The sequence below is a fragment of the Lagenorhynchus albirostris genome, chromosome 6 (assembly GCF_949774975.1).
Source record: "Lagenorhynchus albirostris chromosome 6, mLagAlb1.1, whole genome shotgun sequence".
Taxonomy (NCBI): Eukaryota; Metazoa; Chordata; class Mammalia; order Artiodactyla; family Delphinidae; genus Lagenorhynchus; species Lagenorhynchus albirostris.
In genome coordinates this window covers 15,456,021-15,482,036 of record NC_083100.1, presented here as the reverse complement: position 1 = coordinate 15,482,036, position 26,016 = coordinate 15,456,021, and the positions used below count along the sequence as shown (strand labels likewise).

The following is a 26,016-nucleotide window of genomic DNA, read 5'->3' as shown; positions in this document are numbered from 1 at the left end:
TAGTTCAGGCTTTGAGAATTAAATAAAAAGTTTCTAATTTAAAAAGTTATTATTCAACACATCATTAACTACATCAAGTGCTGGAAAGAAAAATCATCAGCAATATCTGACTACCAGCTAATTAAAAGTTATCTTCTCTTATCAAGGAAAAGTGAAATTCACTAAAAATGACTTTTTAAGAAATTAATTTTTCAATTGTTTTACTTTTGCTGGAAAAGTGGGTTTTGAACGGTTTTTAAAAATTTTTGGTTACAGTTATATATTTAAATTGCCAATTGGCATATATAATGATGCACTACAATTTATATAAGTATGTAACATTAAAAGCTATGCAGTAGATACAAAGTTAAATGTTAGTAATTTTTTGATTTAACTCTCTCTGTTTTTTTTCTGTCTGCACCACTAGGCTTGCAGGATCTCAGTTCCTCGACCAGGGACTGAACTTGGGCCACAGCAGTGAAAGTCTGGAATCCTAACCACTAGGCCACCAGAACTCCCTAATTTAACTCTTAACTTAAAAATGTTTACTTATTCTTAACCCTGAATTGAATTTTAAAAATAAGGTTTATACTTTTTATGTATGAAGCAAAGCTATACATATAGTACATAATAAATATGCAGTATACCAGTGGTATTAACATTTTATGGAGGGGCAATTAGGAAAAAAGTCTAAAACGTTCCTTAAGGGAGAGATAATAAAAAGAAGTTGAGGGGCTTCCCTGGTGGCGCAGTGGTTGAGAGTCCGCCTGCCGATGCAGGGGACGCGGGTTCATGCCCCGGTCCGGGAAGATCCCACATGCCGCGGAGCGGCTGGGCCCGTGAGCCATGGCCGCTGAGCCTGCGCGTCCAGAGCCTGTGCTCCGCAACGGGAGAGGCCACAACAGTAAGAGGGACGCGTACCGCAAAAAAAAAAAAAAAAAGTTGAGAAATACTATGTTCCAAGACCTATCAGATGGGAATGTGAGCTAAGTCATTCAAGTGGGACGTGCTGTGGAACACGCACTCCAACACTGAGTACTGAAACGTCAAGTGGGTACCAAGGCACACCAAAAGCACGAGGTGGTGAGCATGAGTGGAGAGAACTTTGCCTCATACATATGAGAGAGAGTGAGGCAAGGAAATAAAACACATCGAGAACAACACAGGGCTACGCGAATCGTGATAGCTGCGGAGGCTTTACTGGGCACTGTGGCCCCATGTCATCCCGCTGTTTTGACGTGTGGTGATCACTGCAGATGTGTTTAATACTGCTCTTAATAAAGGCTTCAAAGAAGGTAACAAAAATTGTAGTATTTGAAAGCTTGCCTCAAACACCGAAAAAAACCAGAGAATCAGAGGATTAAGGACATTTTTTACACAGAGTAATAAGATCAGAAGCTTATTAACTTCCAAACTTTTTTTTTTTTCAATGTGGTGCCTTAACAGAGTCATGTCTTTGCTGATGGTAACTAAAAATGTGGAGACACTATACAGATCCCCCTTTTTTCCAGCCTAGACTTTTTGTGTAAATCAGACCATAAACGGCTCCTTTACTCCAGCAAGCTGTTCAATACATGTTCTTCTCATATATTTCCAAGCTCATGTTACACTAAAAACCAGTGTGAAGGCCGGGGAGACATCACAATTTCACCCGTACTTTTTAGCATCTGAAATCTTTCACAGGTGTCCTGAAAGAGGAAAAAGGTCATGACCTACAGGTCAAGTCAATGATCATTAGGTGATGCTGTAACAGAAGGCATCTAAATAACCTCTGTGGGTACATATGGTGCAGGATTAAATGTGCCTATTACTTACAAGGTTATTTTTCATTTCACAAAATGAATTCTGAGCAGCATGAAAATTAGAATTGTCAAAACTAAAAGTACTAAAACTTCTGTTTTTCCATCAGGAATCTTGTCTCAGGTTAAACTGACATTTTCCGTAGATTTGTGAATAAACAAAACTGAAATAGTAACAAATTCAAGGGGAAAAAATACACACTCAAGTCAGTGCAGCCAATCGCACACAAAGCCTACTACCTTCCCTAAGAAATTATTTTCGCCACTGATTTGCCCAGGAACCACATAACTGTTCTAAACACAAAAATGCTGCAAATTTTCCTTGCCCAGAAGTGGTTTTGAAAAGGATAAATGCATTTTAACATACATAATTTAGTTTGCAACAAACCACAAAAACAAAGGGGAAGAAGTCTGAAAAAAAGCGCATACATATGCTGTAATGATCCGATCAAATGCCACTAAAACATGATGAGTTGTTCCAAGTGCTCAAAACGCTCTACAGTCTGTTAAAAAGTTAAAGGTTCTTCTTTCTTTTTTCTACTCAACGACTGCCCTTATTCTATCAGCAGTTTGGCATTCTAGCTCACCTTGTGTTCTTAACTGCAAGGGCGCTCAGCAAATAAAAACTCTGTGAGACTAAGTGACCACGGCTTCTAATTGTGGCTGCAGTCACAGGACTTGGGAGTGCTTCTCAGAGACCCACAGGCTGCAGAGGGCTGCTGTCTGCATGAGAAGCCAGGTTACATGCCAATGTCAACAGAACTCCCTGAGATCAATGTGATGATCAATGAGACGAGTTTCCAGGTTTCTCTCACAGTGGACAGGGCCAAGTTTCTCAAAAGGGAATCAAGTTCTGTTCCACTCTCTACCACCAAACAAAGTGGCACAAAAGGAAGTCAGTGGTGTTCATTAGAAAGGACAGAGAGAGATTAGGTATATCTGCCAATGAACTGACATTAGCAAGACTCTCTGGTGAACAGACTTAGCTCAATTATAATGGCAAAGCCACCACGGACTTTTAATTATTAAAAGGTAAACCATATGCCAGAGTAATAGAAGACAACTCAGTTAATTAAGAATGGCAGGAAATGGTAGCTCTTAATCTGTTTCTTCTTGACTTTTTTGATACTCTGAAGATCTTTTCTTGAAGCAGAAAAAGCTTTATGCAAAATAACAATAAATCTGAGGAAACGATGTAGCTAAACACGCCCCAGCAACCAAATTCCTGTGTAGGGATTTACTTAGGAGATATATATATATATATATATATACACACACATATTATATATCTATTAAATTTTAGATGAAGAACTTATACCAACTTTACTGCTGACTTATTTTGACAAGCCACTTCTTTAGGTCTTGGTTTCTTTAACCATTTAAAAAAAAGGTAATCATATTTGTCATTATGTAATCAAAACAGATAATTAAAATATAACATTACAATATTCTATTATGAGAGCCAAAGTAAATTCAAAAGTAAACACAAGATGGCCTCTGTCCTCATACAAAATCAAACACCAGTAACAATTTGGCCTAAAAAACTGAACATGAAGACCTACAACCACATCGTAAGTGGTTACAGTTTATGAATGTATTTTCTAATTTGAAAACACACACACACCCCCACACAGACACACACACCCACACCCACACACTCCAAGCCAAAATTATAGACATTTACATATTAGGGAAATTAAGTACTAAGTATTATATTGTTTTGGTGCTAAAATATAAAAGGATTAAAATTATAATATCATAGGTTTAGAATGATGAAAATAAAACTTAAAAAAAAGATCAACACATATGAGCTGTATCATAAAAGGTTCCGAGTGGCACAAAAGGTTCCAAGTGGAACTTTTCCAAATGCTGAATGCTGCAGCTTCTACCTTCATAAAGTTTCTTAAATCAGTCTTCTCCTCGGTATAGCCTTGGCCAACATTCAAAGTCAAGCCCTTATTCTCACTATAACACCTTTCAACCATTCTCTTCCCCTCTACTCTCCATGCCGCCCAACCTACATAATGCTGCCAGATTAATTCCTTCAAAGTACAGATCTAATCACATAACTCACTTAAGGAAAAAAAAAAAAGCAGCAGCAGCTTCAATATTTTCCAGCTAATTAGCTACAACTCCTTATTCTAGCACTCAGGACTCTAAATGTAGTCCCCAAGCTTCTTCCTCACCCTGTAGTCAAACCAAACTGCACTAGGCTATGTTTCCCATCATTTTTTGCCTTTGCTCTGGTGGTCTGCCTTGCTTCCCCTGTCTCCCACCTCTTCCTTCGAAGGCCTATGTCACTTTCCAGAAACTCACTAACGCTTTCCCATATAATCTTAAGAAACCGCACCATCTCCCTCTTTGGAAACTTCAAGGCATTCGTCTTAGCAGCTTATTGTGAAAGCTGGTATGCAGTGGTCATTCCCCCTGTAGGTTCCTTGACAGCAGGATCTGTGTCCTACTTATTCTGTCTTCTTGAAGCCTGTCTCATGACAGGGGAACTTAGAGGCTTCTGAGAAATATGTCTAAGGAACTTACTGAGGCAGAAGAGTCATTATATTAAGACACTGGTTTATGGCTCATAGAAACATCATTAATATAAAAGTTACATATAAAAGTATCATATCCACAACAAATTATGCTCCAATTTACCATTTCAGCTCTCTACAACCTTTCCAGTAAGAAAAAAAATTATATCTCATATATATGACATAATCTGTTTCAGGAAACAGATTTTTATTCAGCTTATCTCTATATGAAGTAAAATTTCTGAGAAAAGACTCTGTATAGAAGGTTAAAAAAAATGTGTCACATCAGCTTTCAGGCTGCCATTAACTTGGAAGACCAGATCTTAAAGCAGAAATTCTAGAATAGTCAACTGGTGAATGAGTAATGTAAAGCCACTATAAAGACAGGCAACTTGGTCTTGTGGAAAGAACAGTGGGAGGCAGGCACCCTGGGGTCCCCATGTGTGACCCAGCCCAACTCACTTGACTTGCCTATCCTTGGCTTCTTCACTTGTCAAATCAGGGAACTGGACTTGATGAACTCTAAGACCCAGTTCCAACACTCTAAAACTCTATAAGCATCACACATATCTTCACTGAATGATTACTAATGAGAGATGTGGTAGAAAATGATAACTCCCTGCAATATTTAATTTCTCAATTTTATAAAAAAAAAGATAACTCCACAAATCTTCAACCTAAAAAGGCCATATATTTAGGGTTACTGCATTTTCAAAGAACGTTCCAAATTAAAAAAAAAATTGAAACAATAATAAAAAACCATCTCTGAGGACTAAGAAAAACACAACTAGGGGAAAACAAAAATATGTCCCCCCAAACCTCACACCAGTATAAGTACTGCTAAATAACACTTTGAAAAAAGTGAACGTTCCAATAGAAATTTAAGATGCCAGATAAAGTTATAAAATTGTCAGGTAAACAGTGGAAATAAAGTGGTAAAATGTTTCTTTCAAGTTGTCTGTGGATCTCTTATCTAATACTGATTCAAGCTATAGGGATATGAAAAGCAAAAATTTCAGCATTCCTCAGACAACAAGAAACTAGCATTTTAGGAGTATATATACAATTTAGTTACCCTAACTTCCCATGTCTCTCTTTTTTCCTCTTTTGCCTTAAAGGCTTCAGGCAGGAGGCTCTGAGCACAAGTCATGAGTTCTGGTTCTCTCAGCTTGCAGTTTGGATTGTGGGTTGACCACGACTTGATGGTGCCAGTAACTAGGGGTTACCAGCACTCAGCTGGAACAAAAGTATAATCTGTGGCACTACAAGAGCTCTGAAAAGCATCTTCTCAAAATACTGGAGGGAAAAAGGATATTTCTAGAAAATACTGACAATTAATTGATATGAAGCTCTCTCTCCCACCTCCCCCCTAAATCAAAACCAAAAACACTTTATCACAAATAGGGCTTCGCCTCTTCATTATGGGATCACTGACTCTTGACTCAGCTGATCTGTCTCACCTTCTGATGCTTTGATCACATATCCTCCCTTCTTTTCGCCAGGAGGCACATCAAGTAGCTGCATGAGTCTGTCCAGAAGCCCATGGATTATCTCGAACCCAGGATTCTTGTTGTAATAAACAGCACAGAGATGCCTGTAGTTTCTTGCACCTACATCTGGAAAAAAATAAAAGAATTGGTCACAAGGCTACACTGACCATCACTTAAGAAGCTGATTTACCCCAAAACATAAGCAAAATCAACAAAAAAGGAAACCAATTAGGAAACACAGAACCAATCAAACTCAGAAAGACAAGATAAGATGGTTTTTCAACCATTAAATTCCCTGAGGTGTTTTTACTTGGGGGAGATGCGGAAAACCCTCAATGCTGGCCCAGGAACAGTAAGGCTTCATTGTGGTACGAATTGGTAAAGAATTTAGCAACATTTTTCAGAACCTTAAAATTTCATACTCTTTTATTTACAACACTATCCAAAAGAAATAATTCTAAATACAAGAATGGATTCATGTAGAAAGATATTACTTCTACACAAAGCATTATTTCCAATAGGGAAAATGAGAAACAACCCAAATTGGGAAATGGCTACATAAAGTACAGCACAATCACTAGCAGAACACTACGCAGCTAAAAGGCATCTTTATGCAGATTTATCATAATAGAGCTAGAATACTTACAATAGTAAACAGAACAAGAAAAGGAGGCCACAAAGTTCAAAAAGAGTCAAAACTAAATTATATTATCTAAAGAATATACACAGGTTGGACAACTATGAAGCAAAGAAGCGAATGACTATCGCAAAAGTTAGGATAGTGATTGCTCTAGGTAAAGGGAAGGTAGTTTTGATGGGGAAGGGTCTTAACTTGGATGGTTACACTAGTGTTTGCTTTATAATCTTTTTAAACTGTTTATGTCATACATAAACATCAGAATTAAAACATGAAAAAAAAGCAATTTATGAAGAATCACAGCTATGTAAATATAACCACAAGCCAAAAAACTCCATGCACAGGAAAAAGAATGTAAAGAAATATATCTGAATGTTAATAGAGGTTCTGTTTGGGCAGGAATTTTTTTTTTTCCCATTTTTCCTTGATTAGTATATTTTTTCTACTTTGAAAATCAGGACAAACTTACACAATGTAATATTTTTAAAAAATAATTGCAATAATCCAAGTGAACTCTAATACGTGACTAGATAAACTGGTTCACCCATATAATGGAATACTACTCAGCAATAAGGGAGACTTGATAACTTAGAGGAATCTCAAGGACGTGAAGCTGAATGAAAGAAGCCAGTCTTAAAAGGCAATATAAGTGGACAATATAAGTCCATTTATATGACATTCTGGAAAAATCAAAAGTATACCAACAGAGAACAAGATAGCGGTCGTCCGGGGTTAGATGTCGGGGAAAAAATGTGACAACGTGGGACATGTGGGTTTTGGGGGTGACAGAACTGTTCTGTATCCGCAGTGATGGTTACAAGAATTTAAAACTCATTTTTTTTTAAAACATCCTTATTGGAGTATAATTGCTTTACAATGTTGTTAGTTTCTGCTGTATAACAAAGTGAATCAGCTATACATATACGTATATCCCCATATCCCCTCCCTCTTGCGTCTCCCTCCCACCCTCCCTATCCCACCCCTCTAGGTGGTCACAAAGCACCGAGCTGATCTCCCTGTGCTATGCCGCTGCTTCCCACTAGCTAGCTATTTTACATTTGGGAGTGTATATATGTCCATGCCACTCTCTCACTTCGTCCCAGCTTATGCTTCCCCCTCCCCGGGTCCTCAAGTCCATTCTCTACGTCTGCATCTTTATTCCTGTCCTGCCCCTAGGTTAGTCAGAACCATTTTTTTTTTTGAGATGCCATATATATGTGTCAGCATACAGTATTTGTTTTTCTCTTTCTCACTTACTTCACTCTGTATGACAGACTCTCAGTCCATCCACCTCACTACAAATAACTCAATTTCGTTCCTTTTTATGGCTGAGTAATATTCCATTGTATATATGTACCACATCTTCTTTAACCATTCATCTGTCGATGGACACTTAGGTTGCTTCCATGTCCTGGCTATTGTAAACAGTGCTGCAATGAACACTGTGGTACATGACTCTTTTTTGAATTATGGTTTTCTCAGGGTATATGCCCAGTAGTGGGACTGCTGGGTCTTACGGTAGTTCTGTTTTTAGCAAAACTCATTTTTAAAGAAAGATATGCACAGCATATAAAGACAGACTCAAATTCAGTGGCGATCATTTAACTTTTTAACAGGTAGATACACTTGCGGCCCTTTAATAAATTCTGGAGGAGACCACTGCTCTACACAAACAATGAATGAATGTTGGCTTCGTTTTGCCTTTCAAATCAGGAAAAGAGAAAGAACAAACTAATGTCTATCTGGGAGAACAAACTGTAAATAAAAAGCTGCTTCATATTAGCATGTATTGAGCAAAAGTTCTTCCACAGACTTATTCCCATACTATAATTTGCACAAAATATAGAATGTCTTTTGCCTTCCAGATATCCAAATAAACAAATGAGTATTTTAAAACACTGTACTTTACTGCTAGTAATATAAAAGTTAGCCAATAAATGGGGTAAAAGGAAAGGGAAACTTAGTATCCAGAACTTAGTATCTTTCTATCAACCTATCTGTCATCTTAATTCTCAAGACACTCATGTAAGCTAGGTTTTATTGTATCTATAAAGTGGATAGGGAAAATAAGATGGGGAAACAAAAGTTCAGAAAGGTTTTGCCCAAAGTCAAGCTAACTGCCTGGAGAGAACTGTAATTAATTACACAGCTAATAAGTTACAAAACCAGGATTTGACCAGGACTGTCTAACTCTAAAATCCATGCCCTCTCTACAGTAGAAATCTCTGACTCTCGAAAGGATTTAGATGAGATCTCTACATCTCTAAAGGATTTAGATGAAAATACACAATATAAGGGCAAGCTTATGTATGAATATATTCTTAGTATAGTCAAAGATGTGCATTCTTGAAATGTTTTTGATACGATACACAGATGTTTTCATTTTCAAAAGTTTTCATATTTAAGAATTGTAGTCAAGCAACTGAAATAAATTATTTTTAGAAGTCAGTTAACTAAAGTTTCTAGCCATCAACAGTACTGTAACTCATGGGAAGTACATTCTGAGTTAAACTTTGGACTGAACATACATAGAGAAATAACTGTTCTTGCCATGTAACATTTCTTAGCACCCACTATGTTCAAAGCACTCCACTAGAGGTCAAAGCCAGCATAGAGCCTGCACAGACTAAATCCTCAACAATTATTTTCTGAATAAATGAATAAAGCCTGGAAAGGAAGCTAAGCATACACAAAAAAAATCATTAAACAAGGCCAGGACAAGACAGTGGCCACATTCTAAGTCAGCACAAGAGCCAGCTGGTGTCAGAAAGTGAGTACTGTGCCACTGTCACTCTCCATCATTTCCACGTGCAAGAATAAAGTAATTTGGTACCTAAAGCTATAATCGGAGGTGTCGGAATGAAGATTAATATTAAAACCAGGCAGGCATCAAACATCACTAAATCAACCACATGCATTAACTAAAATGAGGGGCCTGATTGCTCTGTAGGCACGCACGCGCGCGCACACACACACACACACACACACACTCTCTCTCTCTCTCTCTCTCTCTCTCTCTCTCTCCTCCTCTCCCCCTCCCTCCCTGCTCAACCCCTCTCCCCACCCCCCTTCCCTTGAAGGGAAAAAAATGAAATGAAACAAAACTAATTTATCCCTTTCATATTACGGACTTGCTCCTGGGTATCTCTGCCATGTGGTACCCATTTGTTGGTGTCACATGCTTCCACTTTAACACACAGACACATATTGAAACCACTTTGTAGTCCCATTTTTGCTGTGAGAGAAGAGTCCAACAGGAATGCCATCATTCAGAGAGCTTAGCAACACAAACTGGAAGCTCTATTTTGGTAACCTTTGCCTTGGAATACTTCTGTCCTGATCTCCAAATTATGTAAAACCTGCCTTTCTGGTAAGAGGAGCAACATCTGGTTTAAAGACTCAGAATTAAAAGAAAAAAATTAAGTGATTTTGATGATCAGAATAATGAAGTTACAATAAAAAATACAAGACTTAAAAAAAATTATATTCCATTCAAGAAAGGTTTCAGGATGTTTACAGCACACGCATATACAATAATGAGCTATATATGTTTAAACTCAATTTTGCAGTATTTTAAGGAAAGGCCACTGACTTCTAGGGCTTTATACTAAACCCACCATAAGAATTAGATTAAATACATTATTTAGGTGCCCCCTCCCGGCTCCCACCACTGATTGGCTGGTTTTTCACATCTCTCCCAAGTGCTACCATTCCCTCTAGACTTGCTTCCTCACATCTTGCTAAGACATTCCCTCTGAATTAGCTGGATTGAATTAAAAGAGAAAATAACCACATACTCAGTTCCACCCAGAATTTCTCCTTGGAGAAACTGCTAGGCATAATAAAATTCCCACTTCCTAGTATTTTGCACTGAGAGACCATATTACATCACAGGAAGTTCACTGACTGCATGCCGCAAAATAAGAACTATTTAAATTTCAAGTCAAAACTAGGGTTTGTTGGAAATGCCTCAGTTCTTTATAACTCAGTTAACAGACCTCTTGTGTCATGCCATCAAACAATTCTGCTTTTTAAATAGGCCTGCCAAGTATGTCAGCCTAAATTACCAGTGTCTTTCACAGACTTCAAAGTACTGCCTGGAGAGGCTGATGTAAACCACCCAGAGAAGGGGTGGCTGGCTACGATTCTGGAAGCTGAAAGAACATGCCAAGTGATTTTATAAAAGAAGAAAAAAGGAAAAAAAGTGATATGTGATGTCCCTTAGTAAATGACTATCACATACAACTCGAATGTTTCGAACAGCCTTCTGCTTAGTGTAGATTCTCTCTCACCAAAGTACCAATGATTAAAAGCAAATTAGGGGTGTTAGGCAATGTTATCGTTAAGTGGCACAGAATGCAAAAGGATAAGAGTCTTCAAGAGAAGCTTTCCATCTCTATTCTCACATTCACCGAGAAGCCCAAATGAAGATGCTAGGAGAGGGCTTCCCTGGTGGCACAGTGGTTAAGAATCCACCTGCCAGTGCAGGAGACACGGGTTCAAGCCCTGGTCCAGGAAGATCCCACATGCCGCGGAACAACTAAGCCCGTGCGCCACAACTACTGAGCCCGCGCTCTAGAGCCCGTAAGCCATAACTACTGAGCCTGCACGCTGCAACTACTGAAGCCCACATGCCTAGAGCCTGTGCTCCACAACAAGAGAAGCCACTGCAATGAGAAGCCCGCACACTGCAACGAAGAGTAGCCCCCCCACCGCTCACCGCAACTAGAGAAAAGCCTGTATGCGACAAAAAAGACCCAACGCAGCCAAAAATAAAATAAAATAAATAAATTTTAAAAAAGAAAAAACAAGATGCTAGGAGAAATCCTACTGGGAAACCAACAGAGCTCCCAGGGCAACTGGTGGCTGACACTGAGCTTGAGAATAACAGCCTGGCCAAGCTCAGAAAATGAACAAATCACTTTGAGTTTTAGTCTATTCCATCTAAAAAATTTAATATTGGTACCCATGAGACTAGTATAGCTTATATTACAAATTTTACTTATCTTCAGAAGAAATTCAGAGTAGGCCTAATGATTCACAAAAGCTATAAGAATCCTGTCAAGACATAGACTTTAAAAAATTAGATCTAATATGGGAGAACAGGAACCTTTACACACTCTTGGTAGGACTGCAAATTTGTAAAAAATCCTTTTTAGAAGAGAATTTGACAAGGTAGCAAACATATAATATGCATATCTATGGACTGACCAATTCAATTTCTAAAAACACATATTTGTATAAGGGTACAAGGATATTCATTACAATAGACATATTTTAGCAAAAACCTGGTAACAATCTAAACAGTCATCATAATAGTTTGAGTCAATAAATTACAGTATATCCATATAATGAGATACTGTGCAGCCATTAAAAAGAATGAGGTGGACAGAATGTGTTCATAGGAAAAAAGTACAGAAGACAGAAAAAGCATAATCCTATTTGTGTAAACACCAGAAAGAATTTACCTGTATCTGTGGCTATACAGAGAAATGTAAAACATACGGTTGCATATGCACAGAATGTCTGGCAACTAATTCTAAGAGTAAGATTTGGGAGAAGCTGGATATGTGTATTTTTTTTTTTAATGTGAAAACAACAGAATTACTCTTAATACATATTTGTTAAAGTTCTTAAAGATATTACAAATACATTTTCAATTTTAAAAACAAACATAATAAAACCTAAGAACAATTTTCCTTAAAACACTTCTATATTATGGCACCGAGGTAAAGACTTTTCTTCTTTTAAATAATGCTGAAAGCCAAGAAACAAATGTGAGGAAAAATCTATGACCTTCTCAATGCATGAAGGAAAAGGTTACATCCTTGTGGGTTGGCTTTTATTTCGTTAACATAAACCTGGAATGGATTTTTATCTATTAAAAAAGTACGATATTCAATGCATGACAGAGCACATTATACTCATGTTAGCAGATCTTAACTATGTGAACCAAACGTACTAAAATAACTTTCTATATTAAAAATGATGGTATTCACACAGTTAAGATGCCATCACATATGCGAATGATGCTACTTCAAATACTGTTAATGTCAATGTTCCTTACACCCGTATTTTTTGGATTATTAATTGGAAATTCTACATGCCAAAAACATGAAGTGGTAAAATTAATCTAGACTGATGACATAAGCTCTCTTCAGAAAGCCACATTCCACATGTGGATGTGAGATAATCTTCCATTATTCAATGGCTGCAGAATTAATGGACAATTTCTCAGAGCTGAAGTATTTTACAAGCTCATAATGAAAATGCTTTCATTGAGCTTTTTATCAAGCAAAGAATTATACAAAAAACTACGAAGACTGGGCCCCTAGAGTTTAGCAGGTTACAAAATAAGACAGATACATGAAAGGTACAAACCGACAGCAAACAGAAGGAACAAACCAAATCATAAAAGAACAGTGAATTAGCTCTGTTCTATGCGGCCATGGTGGTGCCAGGAGGAGAAAAGAACAAGAATCTTAAATATACTTAAGTTAAAAAAAAATAACTTTAAATGTAAAAGTTTAAAAAAAAATTCTAGATTTCCATATCCAAACTAGGCAAGGTAAGAAGTAGATCTTTCAGATTTAGAAAAGTTTCAGGGAGAATGAGAAATTTTAGCAACTATTTAAGCAGCAATTTGGGGGACAGAGGAAAGGTGGCTTGTTCCAGGGCTGCAGCAACGCTCTGGAGACGCAGGAACAACCTGAGCAATATAATAATTATTAAAACCCAGCAGTTTTAAAATTATTAAAATGCAGTAGTTAAAACTAAAGGGCAGTATGATTATTGGGGTTCTCCACCGATAAATGTCAAACTGACAACTGGATGACTGTATCATGCTAAATTTAAAACACTCTATATACTTGCTTTACGAAGCCAAAGTAAGTCTTCCTTCTTAGGCTATCATTCCTTTTAAACTTAGATTCAACCCCATGATGCATTTTCTCCTGCCATTTTTGTGAGCTTTTAGGCATCCTGGCAGCTTCAGTGACCACTGTGGAATAAACTGTGATGGCAGAATTCAATCTGCGTTTAATAAAAAGCCAGAATGCTGGACTTTGCAAAATATAGTTGCATTTCTGGGCATGAAGATTAGAAATTCACAACTGCTCCTCTTAAGTAATTTTTTACTATTTTGTTGATAGTTTCTCCTCGACACTGAAAAGACAAACATAACAACTGAAACCAACCAGTTACTCACACAGCAGCCCGATCTGACAGCTTCAGTACAGCCTCTACTGGACTTCCCTGCTATAATAAAGCTGAAAATTTACCCCACAGCAGAGTCTGCATTCAACTTCTCGTTCCAAAGACACCGCCACTCTGCCCAACAAAAGGGATAAATCAGCTTTGTCCCTCGAGTCATGACTAATTTTTTTAAATGCTGCAGCAACTTCAGATCTTACAATTCAATAAATGCAGTGACTGGCTCAGCCTCTTAGAACAGGACTGTGTCTGGCTCAGAGTGGAAATCCTCACACTTGAGGAGGGTGCCTGAGTCCCTCACTGGGCAGCCTGACAGCCTCATGACATGGATGGCCAGTCAGAAAGTCCACGTTAGCATAAGAAACTGTCCGATAAGGTCAAGCACAAAAACACGGACTAGGAGACTTCCGTCTACTCTTACAGAAACGCAAGTCAGACAGAATTTGTGGAAGGCATATTGAAATCCAATACAGATTCCTCTTCCATTTCCATTTTGGAAGATACACTTGCCTACACAAAAACCATGAGGCTGAGAGTGTTGGGTTTTCCTTAATGTTACGAAACAAGTTAGTGGCAGCTGTCACTCCCTTCTCTGTGCTATCAGGGCACCTTGTACACTCCCTTGGCAACCGTTTCTCTCATGTTCCAAGCAGCCCCTGGCAAAGAAAAGGAACTAAAAGATACTTCCTCCCAGTACAACAAATGAGACTGTCTTGCCATACATCTCCACCCCTTTTAAACCAGCAGTTCGAGTACCGCCCTCACTAGTGAAAATTTGGGACATTTTCACAGTCCCTAGAAAACTGCTCTGTCATTTCACTTTTGATGGTCTAGATTTTTTCTTTTTTCCTTCAAAATTGTTTCATTATTTAGGAGGAAATGGCTACTGTAAATCCAACAGAGAAATGGTTCCTGGTTCGAGAGACGGTAAAAACATATATGCTCAATTCACTGAAAAGAAGTGGGTGATGAATTGTTCAAAAAACATTCCTGGACTTCCCTGGTGGTGCAGTGGTTAAGAATACGCCTGCCAATGCAGGGGACACGGGTTCAAGCCCTGGTCCGGGAAGATGCCACATGCCGCAGAACAACTAAGCCCGTGCACAACTACTGAGCCCGCATGCCACAACTACTGAAGCCCGTGCGCCTAGAGCCCATGCTCCGCAACAAGAGAAGCTACTGCAATGAGAAGACCGCGCACCGCAACAAAGAGTAGCCCCCACTCGCCGCAACCAGAGAAAGCCCACGTACAGCAGTGAAGACCCAACACAGCCAAAATTAAAAATAAATAAAAATTTTAAAAAAAAACCCCAACATTCCCACTTTCTTAAGTAAATTCCCACATTAGTACATTTTGGTTTTCTTTTCCTAAAAAAAAAAAAAAATAGTGCCCAACAGAAGAAAAACCAATTAAGTTCAAAGTTAGGATAAAAATGAGCCCCAAGTGCCTTAGCAAGGTGATATTAACCCTTTAATGGCCAGCGAAGGTTTTTCAATTCATTCTCAAAGAAAATTTCCAGAGACCAAGAAGCTAGGTTTTGGGCCTTAGGGATTGCTAATATGCTGATAGTCAGAGCAGACACCAAATGGTGCTTATTACATGGCTGGAACTTTTCAAAATACATTTAATTTTTACAAGTCTACTGAAATAAGTGCTGTCATTATTCCCATTGTACAGATGAGGAAACTGAGGCACCAAGAAATTAAATTAATTGTCCAAAGTTAAGCAGCTGGTAAATGGCAGAACCATGACTCAAACGCAGGCGCTCTGGCTGCAGTCTCTCATGGAACCGTGGTGCTGGGCTGCCTCTCCTGCAGTCCTCTCTGTACACCAGATGACAGGCAGGGAGACCACAGGTCCATATTTATAATAATCCATCAGAAAAGCTTCTGTTATGAAATAAAATCCAGGCCTACCTAAACAGGAAACACACTCCACATAAACTAAAGCAAACCTGTTTTCAAGATGGTAGACTTACCGAGTGCATCTACCTCCTCTTATTCCTCAAATCTCATTGATATGACAGAAAATTTTAAAGAAAAACAATAAACCATGATGGTGTAAGACAACAGGCAAAAGTGATATCAGTTAAAAATGGACTGATGTGGAAAACAGAGCAGAATAATCACAACTAAAATCAGGTATAAAAGGTTTGCTACAGAGATAAGAACTACTCTTCCTGATGAAACGAAGTGTAGCAGAAAGACAAATCTTTGAATTAAAAAGTATATGGATGGGGTTTCTGGAACTATCACCAGGGTGATTTGTTAAATGATGGCCTATAGCACTTGTATTTAAGAACAGCTCTCTTTCAACCTCCAAGCACGGGCCTTCCCAAGAAACACAGAGGAAAAGAAAACCAGCAAAGGCACCTCTACCCAGGACTGCAATACAGTAAAGTGGTGTTCCATGCCTACAGCGAAACCTTCCCTGTGGCAACTGTGGGGACCGCAGCTCGCGCCTCACCCTCACCGTCCAGGCTCTGAGCTGCCTGCTTGTGAGCATGCCCAGCCCTGCAGGGAGCCTTTGCAATTAGGGAGGAGTCCTGTTGCTGAAACAGTATTACAGAACTTTTGAGGAAATCTCAAGTAATTAACCTAATCCTATATTTAGAAATATTAAAGGATCACCAAGGATCAAAACAACATAAAACTCAAAGAACTAGGATGAAAGGTAACAAGTCAAAGTTAACAGAAAAAACTGACATTGGAATTACAACAAATTCTCAGTTATCTATGCCAATGATGGTTTGAGGTATAAGAACCCTCAGGACTACTTGCAGCTGGCACTGAAAATGGCTTCTGATTTCTATTACAGCACATTTATCACCCAAGGAAAAGTCTACATAGAACTTTTATTCTCTAAGGATATAAGCACTGAGACCAAAATTCTGGCCCTAGCTCTAAGTCCCTTATTTTATGCAGCCTTGCGCCAATTACCACTTTTCTCTCTTAATTTTCCAGTATATTAAATGGGGACAATATTTTGTCCCATTAGCCTCAAAGAGATGTTTTAACAATCAAAAAAGAAAAAGTACCTTAAAAAATTTGGGTGGGGGGGCCTTCCCTGGGGTGCAGTGGTTGGGAGTCCGCCTGCCAATGCATGGGACACAGGTTCGTGCCCGGGTCCGGGAAGATCCCACATGCTGTGGAGCGACTAGGCCCGTGAGCCGTGGCTGCTGAGCCTGCGTGTCCGAAGCCTGTGCTCCGCAAAGCAAAAAGCACCGTACAAATGCAAGGTGACACTGTTAACTGAAGAAAGGCTGCATACTGGGAGCACATGGAATCCAGCCTAGGCTGAAAGGTTTGCAATGGACAGTCCACAGGGTACCTTTATGGAATCTATTTCCTAAGACAGGCCGATTTACAGTCAATAGTTCTTGGCTACTTTCTAGTAGTTAGAATGACGCCATGTTGTCCTCTTCAGGAGAAACTGAGGAAAAGGCCCCCTCTTTTGTCAACTGATTCAAAAGAACACATTCTGAATTCTGCAGAGTCTGGGGTAAGACTGAATAAATACTGATAGGACTTCAACTGTTAAATCCAGGGAATCAAAGAAATACTGCCAGTAATTTAGTCATTTGAGGGCACTGCTCACCAAGAGATACCACATATGCAGCTCGAACAGTCAGTCGGACTTATATAAGTTGAAGACATGGAGAAGTTTGAACGAGACAGGCTTTCTTGGCAATCAGGTTTAAGGACTTACTAAATACATAATATATTTATTAAATAACAGCTACATTCCAAATATTAGACAAAGCAACTTGCTGTACTAACAAGTCCAGACCATCCTCAAAGTAAGATATCAAGTACGTCAAAATGATATGCATATAAATCACATGACATAAGAAAAACAGAAATACTCCATAGTGCTTTGCAAGTTGAGGTTTTAATAGGGTTCTTCATAAACATTATTAAATTCTCTATTAAAATTTGCTTTCCATTAAAAGTAAGAGATATTGCAATCAAATATCTGGCCCTTGCTTGGATTGATTCGCATAAATCAGTCATGAAAATTAAACTTATGAGATAATTGGGAAAATTCAAACACTAGCTGGATATTTGTTGATAAGATATAATAATGGCATTGGATTATTAAAAACAATAGTGGTAGCCCTTACCTTTCATAAATACAAACTAAAGTGTGTGTTGATAAAATGATGTGATGTCTAAGATTTATACTAAACGAATACGAGGAAGTGGGTTGGAGTATAGATGAAAGAAGTCTGGCCATGTGTGAGTTGATAACTCTTGAAGGTGGGTGCTGGAATCACAGGAGTAATTACATTATTTCCTCTATTTTTATATACAGTTGAAGTTTTCATAATAAAAAATGCTTTAAGTATATAAATCAAAGGTGGCTCATTCTTACCTCTGCTAGAATCTTTTATTACAATGTCAGAGATTTCAAACAGTTTCAGAGGCAGGGGCATCTTCCGATTCGCAGCTATGGTCTTTAGGAGGCCAGGAAGAAGGGTAGTGCGTGCCACCTACAGGAGAAGACATGAAATTGCACTGACCAAACAGGAACCAGACATACTTGGTTATTAATCCATGGTCTCACAGGAAGACACTTTTGGAAAATGCAATGCCTAAATATCCAAGTCATTTTTAATTTTTAATTCCAGTACTTCATATCCTGCTTCATTTCACAAAGTAGTTGAAGTAAATTACAAGAAATACAAATATTTAAACAGTTTTAACATGAATTAACCAAATTTAAAAAAACCAGGACCAGGGAAAAAATGTAAATGCAATTAAAATACCAGGACAATGAGAAAAACAGAACACAAATATGTAGGCACTAAAAACCCACACAGCTGCTATGGGCAGGCTGTGACTACAGTTTTCAGCTTAGTAGCCAAAACAAATAGGAAAATGTATAGTTATTTCATTCTTAATATTCATAAGAAATACAAATACACATTCCAATTCTTAAAAAAAAAAGGGCAAAACTTCCCCTGCTTTTGTCTGTGAAATAAATTTCTCATTCTAAGCTGTATGAGATACGTTAGCTTCCAACACATCATATTACCAGAAGGTTTTATGAGCGACGGTATTACATCTGCAGTCAGACTCCAACACCATTATCTTTTGCCCAGACTCTGCATGAGCTTCCTAGGATGATTTCTCTGCTTCTACTTTGCCACCTTATGATCTATTATTCTCCCCACAGAGTGACCCTTTAACACCTAAATCAGATCACAGAACTCTCCTGCTCAAAAACGTCCAATGGACTTCCATCAGATTTTGAATAAAACCATGCCCTACATGGGGCTTTATGTGAATCTGGCCCTAGCCCCCTCTCCAAGCCCGACGCCCGCTGCTCCCCCTGGTATACTGCGCGTGCTCCAGCCACATGCTGCCATCAGGATCCCATCCCAGGCCTCCACACGTGCTCTTTCCTCTGCCTCATACATTCTTCCTCTAGATTCGTATGTAGCTATCTTACTTCCTTCAGGTCTCTGCTCCAAGGTCTACATGGTCCTACATGGGCCTGCCCTGCCCACCCTGGCTAAAACAACAGCCCCTCTTAGATCCTGCACACGTAACATTAAGCCCTTAAAAGGACTTGCTAGATTGTGTTGAGGAAAGAAGAGAACACAGGGACCTCCCTGGTGGCGCAGTGGATAAGACTCCATGCTCCCAATGCAGGGGGACTGGGTTCAATCCCTGGTCAGGGAACTAGATCCCACATGCATGCCACAACTAAGAGTTCGCATGCCACAACTAAGGAGCCCGGGAGCCACAACTAAGGAGCCCATATGCTGCAACTAAGGAGCCCACCTGCCGCAACTAAGACCCAGAGCAACCAAATAAATAAATAAATATTAAGAAAAAAAAAAGAAGAGAACACCTTTCCTACTATATTTACTCTACCAGAAAGCTGCTATTAGCCTTCAACTCAGTGCTTTCTGAAATATGGGTCACTTTCCCAACCAGTGAGAAAGTGCCCAAACCATTCACAGAACAAAACTACAATGTTTAAGGAAAGCTTAACTTATTAGAATAAAAACAAGCCACTTTTGTAGATGACTTTTGCAGGTTTTTTTTTCACTTTGTTTTATAGATAAGATTTATTTATTTAAAAACTCACAGCAACACAAAAAATTAAACCTGAATCAGATCAAGCTCCTAGATCTAACTCCAATTTACTGAAAATATAGGGGACCACAGGAATATAGTCAGCAAAATCCTCAATGTGAGAACTCTACAGGATAAGTGACCCAGTTTCTTCCACAAAGTGAAAGGGGGAGGGGGAGAGAGGGAGAGAGGGAAAGAGATGAATGGTTGGAGGAGCAACCTGTGAATTAAAAGAGACTTAAGAAGCACATCAATCAACTTTAATGTATGAACCTCATTTGAACCCCAAATCAAATAAACTATTTTAAAAAAGACACCTGAGAAAATCTGAACAATAATTGGATATTTGAGGATATTAAGGAATACTATTGCTAATTTAGGGGGATATGGTAATTTTCTGTAATTGTGTTTACAATAATTATAGTAAAATTTTACATACTTCAGTAAATAACATTTCTCTTATTTCATCCATTCTCTAGTATAACTACTACCAGAAAATAGCCCAAAGTTAAGAATTATGCAAAAGAAAGAATAAGCTTAGACAATAAATTGAGATACAAGACCATGAACAACTTACACTTATTTTAACCATAAATAAATACAAACCTGTTAGCCACATTGGTAACGGTAGGACGTATCTGTTCATAAAGGAGGAGTAAAATAGAGAATCTGTCAAATCTAAAAGACAGACTCTCATCTCTTATGTATTTAATGCAGAAATACTGAGTCTTACGTGTGCTGAGCCACAGCTATTTAGAGTGACATTTAATGTGTTACTGATTTGTTTTCCTTCCACTTATATAAAATAGATACGATGTAAACCCTAAAGAACATAACATTACCACATTGTAAGAAACCCATCAAGCTTGAGAAATAAAACTGGGAGAAAAAGAAACACTTGGAAAAAACTTAAATAAAAATCCATTAGGATTTACTGAAAAATTTCTCTATCCAAATGAATTTGAACATCTCTTATTAAAGAGAACACCTCAGACGTCTTAGAAAAGCTAGTGGGCATCAGAAATCCAAATATAAAAATTATCACAATCCTTCTAAACTAGCGTAAAGATTCTTCAAAGTTCTGACACTGAATATGGAGAAAGAATTTATGTATTTGATGCATATTATTAGCAATTAGTTCTTTAGTCTAGCTCTAATCTGCCACATTAGTACGTAGCTCTATACATTAAATCTAACTTTAAAAAATCTAAATCCTAACATTTTTAGAACTTTTAGAATTTTTAGAACTAATCCAGACACTACTTTTACAAAAGTGAAAACCAAGATCCAAAGAAACTATCTCAAATCAGAGTTCATGTATTATTTTATAATTAACTTTCTGAAAAGCATTTCCTTCCAATTCTAAGATTCCCCTTGATTCTAGAAGACATGATCTTCTCTAAAGCCTGTTTAAAAAAACACTGAAATGCATAAACAAGGAAAACAGAATGAGCTTACTAATATGAAAGAGATAAGACGATTCAAAGTCATTAATAAGCAAAGATATTATAAATTTGAAATGCTCTCTTTTTATAGTTAAGGTCCGAATCTATCATGTAAATCACTGAACGTTTACTATCAAGGGAGTATCATTCTCATTTAAATATTCCTAACCTCCACATGAAACTGCCAATAAACTAGACAATGACAATGAAAGGCACAGTCAGCATAGCCCGTAACTGGCGTAACGATTTATTTCAAAGTAAAAGACTTAATGGAGGTACTGGGAACAGGTGTAGTTTCACTTATTACAAATGGATAGAAAAGAGATGAAACCTGAAAATAGTATTAAAAAAAAAATCAATTGTGAAATGGAAAGTTCAGACAAGAAAGGCTGGGCTAGGTATAGGTAGCACAAAGCAAGTAAGAACCACCTATAAGGGTAATCAAGAAAAGATTATAAAATATTTAAAGAATTTTTGTCAGCAATGTATGTAAGAACCGAATATAAATCTATCCAAGAAGAAATTCTAAAGAAGCTCTATGATTTTGCCATTTGAGATAAAATAACTGAAGAGACTTTTCATAACTCATGTACTGTCTCTCAGTTTTTACCCAAATTCTTAACTACTTAAAACTCTTACCTGAAATTCAGCTGTTTTAGGATTACTTATGAGGACTGCCTTTGTTGCAGAGATATCCAAACCCAGTTTATCAGCAATATCTTCTTGGGAGCACTAAGAAATACATAAAAATAGATCAATATGGAAAAGCAATGACTAAATCCAATATAAAAAAGTACTTAATGCTGTAACAACTTTTGATGGCCTCATGGCAATGTAGATTATATAAAGTAAGCTAAGAATAAGCTGAGAATAAACATATATCAATTAAATTCAGGTCCACAGCAGATGCAATTTAACATTAATAATTCTCTTACAATGAGTTCTAACCATGATGCAGAGCTAAAGTACATTTTTCACATGGAGCTGGTGGTGTAACCTGTACTTGGGCCCCCCTAAGCTAGCCTCCCACTGACCTTACCAGTCGAGTCTGCTACAATTCCCTACTCATTCCCTGAACTGTACACTTTTCCTTACCTTTACCTGAAATGCCCTCCCTGCCCGACTTGCTGCCACCCCACCCCCTGAAAGATTCTACTTAAAAGATATCTCTTCCACCACTTCCATAAAAATAACCCTAATGACTCCAGTCAGAAATTCTCTCTCCCTCCTTGGTGCTCATATGACTTTGTGTTTTGACTACTATTGTAACCTCTGCAAAATCTGTACTGACTTGTGATAGAATGGTGGGTCTAAGAGCAGAATTCCCATGGCCTCAACTACGTCACTTAACTTCCACGCAGATGTGTTTGATAAAGCTCTGGGTAATGAGCATGCTCCTAGGCACTCACCCACCAAAAAGAGAAAGATGCCTGTCACCCTCAAAACCAGGATGGTAGGCAGAATTCTGAAAATAAAACTCAATGACTGTGAGATAAACAAACACAATACCTGGCACAAACTAAGTGATCAAAAAATATTAATGATGATAACTAATGTCATTATTAAGAATAAACAATTATCACATATATTAATGTTAACGTTTGAAAGAGTTTAAAACTTAACATGAAAACTGATGTACCATCAGTTACTCTTTTCTGTTTTCCAACATTAGGTTGGAAAACAGAAAACTGTCCTCAAGACTAGTGGTCTGTATTTCACTTAGAAAAAAAGAATGGGTTTGGATGCCAATGCCAGTTCTAATGACTTCTGCCTTGCTCTTTCAGGAAGGATTCTGAAGACACATCCAGGCACAGCAGAAAAGAGCTCCCTGCACCGCCATAGCTGCAGCAGTGGAGAATGGCAGCAGGCATGCTGGGATAACCATTTTTTCCTCCATAACATGGAGGAGTTTTAATAACAAGATTTAGACATAATGTGACCAGTTAGGAAATGCAATTTACATGATGCGATCTATTCTCAAACAGAACTAATACGGTCTGTATCAAAGAAAAAGGGCCCACAGACACATGGCTACACAGCTAGGTATCTGAGTGACCTTGCACTTTATCATGATGATGGACCATAAGGGATAGAGGTAAGAAGCAATTTAAATCAGGTATCCTGAAGCAGCAGTAGCTGGTATACAGGATGGAATGTTTATAAGAATATTTATGTGTTTATTTTAAATAAACACATTTACTTGTTAGAAAAAATAGAATAAGTAAACGAAGCCCATAATTTTTACAAACATTATTCTTAAATAAGGCTGAAGTAGGTTTTTAGTTTTAAAAGTGAGCTAATTAAAATGAAAATATTACAACTGGTATGCAGATATAGCAAAAATCATGATGATGATATGTGAATTACTTACACCTGGGAAGTCAAGGGCTGGGTTTTAGGAAGAGAAGGGCCGCTACTCTTGTGCAAAACTAGATATAAGGCCCAGTGATGTTTAGGTTTGCTTAGAAAGTATGTAACTTTATAAATACCTTTCATGTTGAAATTCCTATAGCAAAACTGTTACTACAAATCTGAAACTCTCTAGCACCTAATTCTGACCCCCGCCCTGTCCCGCCCCACTGTGATAAAGTGTTGAAGTGACCTTGGACAACTGAACAGACTGTTTCTGGCACTCGTGGTGGGACAGTTCAGTCACAGGCCTGGGGTACAGACAGACCTGTGCTGGAATCCCTGGTCCACAGCCAACTGGCTGCGCGAAGTGGGACAAGTTACCTCAATTAACTGCTGTGTAAGACAGAAACACCTACTTCACAGGGCTGCACTGAGAGATGGAATCATGTACATAAAGCCCTTTGTGGAAGACAAACTCTCTCTGCAGAGTAGCTACTTGTCAGGAGGCAGAGAATGTGCTCCCCCTTAGATGCATGGGGCTACACAGTTACAAAATCAATTCCTTTGCCACTTAATTATAAAAAATAGAATACATTTCTAAAACAACAGAATACATTTCCTTGTGCTATTTTTTGTACATCAGTTCACATGGAATCACTGCTGCTCCTGACTGCATATGCATATGTGGGCCATATATGAATGACATGGTCCTCAAACCTAGCATTCAGTCTGACATAACAGAAAAGCACTCCTCAAGGAGTCAAAAGGCCAGATTCTGGTCATGGTTCTCCTGCTGTCTGTGTAAACTTTGCTGGGTACTTATCCTCTCTCGGCCTCCGGCTTCCTCACTGGTACAGTGCCTGGCATATAACAGATGTTCCATAAATGTTGTTGAATAAAAGATTTCTAAACCAGAAAAAGGAAGGTGTTGCGACTTCCCTGGTGGTGCAGTGGTTAAGAATCCGCCTGCCAATGCAGGGGACACGGGTTCAAGCCCTGGTCCAGGAAGATCCCACCTGCTGCGGAGCAACTAAGCCCGTGCACCACAACTACCGAGCCTGCGCTCTAGAGCCTGAGAGCCACACTATTGAGCCCGTGTGCCACAACTACTGAAGCCTGCACGCCTAGAGCCCATGCTCCGCAACAAGAGAAGCCACCGCAGTGAGAAGCCCATGCACTGCAACGAAGAGTAGCCCCCGCTTGCCACAACTAGAGAGCCCACTTGCAGAAAAGAAGACCCAACACAGCCAAAAATAAATAAAATAAATTAATTTAAAAAAAAGATTAGGGCTTCCCTGGTGGCACAGTGGTTGAGAGTTCGCCTGCCGATGCTGGGGACATGGGTTCATGCCCCGGTCCGGGAAGATCCCGCATGCCGCGGAGCAGCTGGGCCCGTGAGCCATGGCCGCTGAGCCTGCACGTCCGGAGCCTGTGCTCCGCAACGGGAGAGGCCACAACAGTGAGAGGGCTGCGTACCGCAAAAAAAAAAAAAAAGATTAAAGAAAAAAAAGCAAAAGGAAGGTGTTGAACTAGATCTGGAAGGTCCCTTCCAGTGAGAACATCCTATGAATTACAAAGGCTCAATAAAGTGACGTGAGAGAGGCTACATCTCCTCACCAGCCCTCTGTGTACTGGTCGTGATTCCCACCACTGCCTTCTGTAAACACCTTAAAAGACTGAGACGTTTAGAGCTGGAATTGCGTTGGGGGGAGCTTTCCTTGTTGTTTTGGTTTTTGCCTTACATCGTTAAGGTGAAACGGACTTGAATAGTCAAGAAGTACACTGTGGGCACCATAGCACAGCTCAGCAAGAGAGAGAAAGAAACTACAAATTGCAGACACATTTCGATATCTTCAAATGCTCGATCTGCTGGGGGAGGGAGATTTCTGTCTGATTTTGTAATAAAACTCATTTCCTGACTTAGGCCTTTCATGTCAGCTTTTCAACTCAAAGCAAATGTCTGTGAACATGTTCAAAGACAAAGAAACAGGCTTAACGTGGAGCAGTCCACAAGCCCTTAACCAGGGCGGCATCTAGTGGGTACAGCCACAACCAAATTAAGACTAAAAATTCTAACTTAATAAATTTGGTTACGAACTTCATCGTGAACCCTCAACAATTACATGAAACTCTAAAATTTAGTCCTTCGTGCTTTTCTCTGACTAAAAAAAAGAAATCTTCATTTCTTTACCAGAAATTACACAATCTCAGGTAACAAAGTGTTCTTTATAACTTTTTATAAATTCATATAAGGAATCACAGAATAAGTAATTCGGAGATTCAAAGAAAACAATGAGCAGGGCACCAAAAGCATGTACGACATACCAGAGCAAAGGTAAGTGCCTCAGTGAATCCAGCAGCTGCCATGTCGTGTCTCAGGAGTTCTGTGAGTTTATTTAGAGGAAACTGGGGGGAAGAAATTATTTCACCTCAATAAAATTTCCCACTTTTTTTTTATTTAAAAAAAAGAGAGACTTATAGAAAACT

At 38.6% G+C, this 26,016-nt stretch overlaps 1 protein-coding gene across 7 annotated transcripts in view; it reads right to left on the bottom strand.

The window, feature by feature from the left end:
• The window catches only part of FARSB (phenylalanyl-tRNA synthetase subunit beta), a 66,892-nt gene that overhangs the window by 16,225 nt on the left and 24,651 nt on the right, over positions 1-26,016 (bottom strand). For 5 of the 7 annotated variants that reach the window (XM_060151990.1, XM_060151989.1, XM_060151991.1 and 2 more), the window contains 4 exons: positions 25,855-25,935; positions 21,817-21,909; positions 18,021-18,138; positions 5,767-5,922 (listed from right to left, as the gene is read on the bottom strand). In XM_060151990.1, the coding sequence (XP_060007973.1) occupies positions 5,767-5,922; positions 18,021-18,138; positions 21,817-21,909; positions 25,855-25,935 (448 nt within the window). Of the gene's footprint in view, positions 1-5,766; positions 5,923-16,826; positions 16,846-17,769; positions 17,913-18,020; positions 18,139-21,816; positions 21,910-25,854; positions 25,936-26,016 lie in introns of those variants that run through there. The other 2 variants (XR_009541046.1, XR_009541047.1) reach the window with 2 other exon arrangements.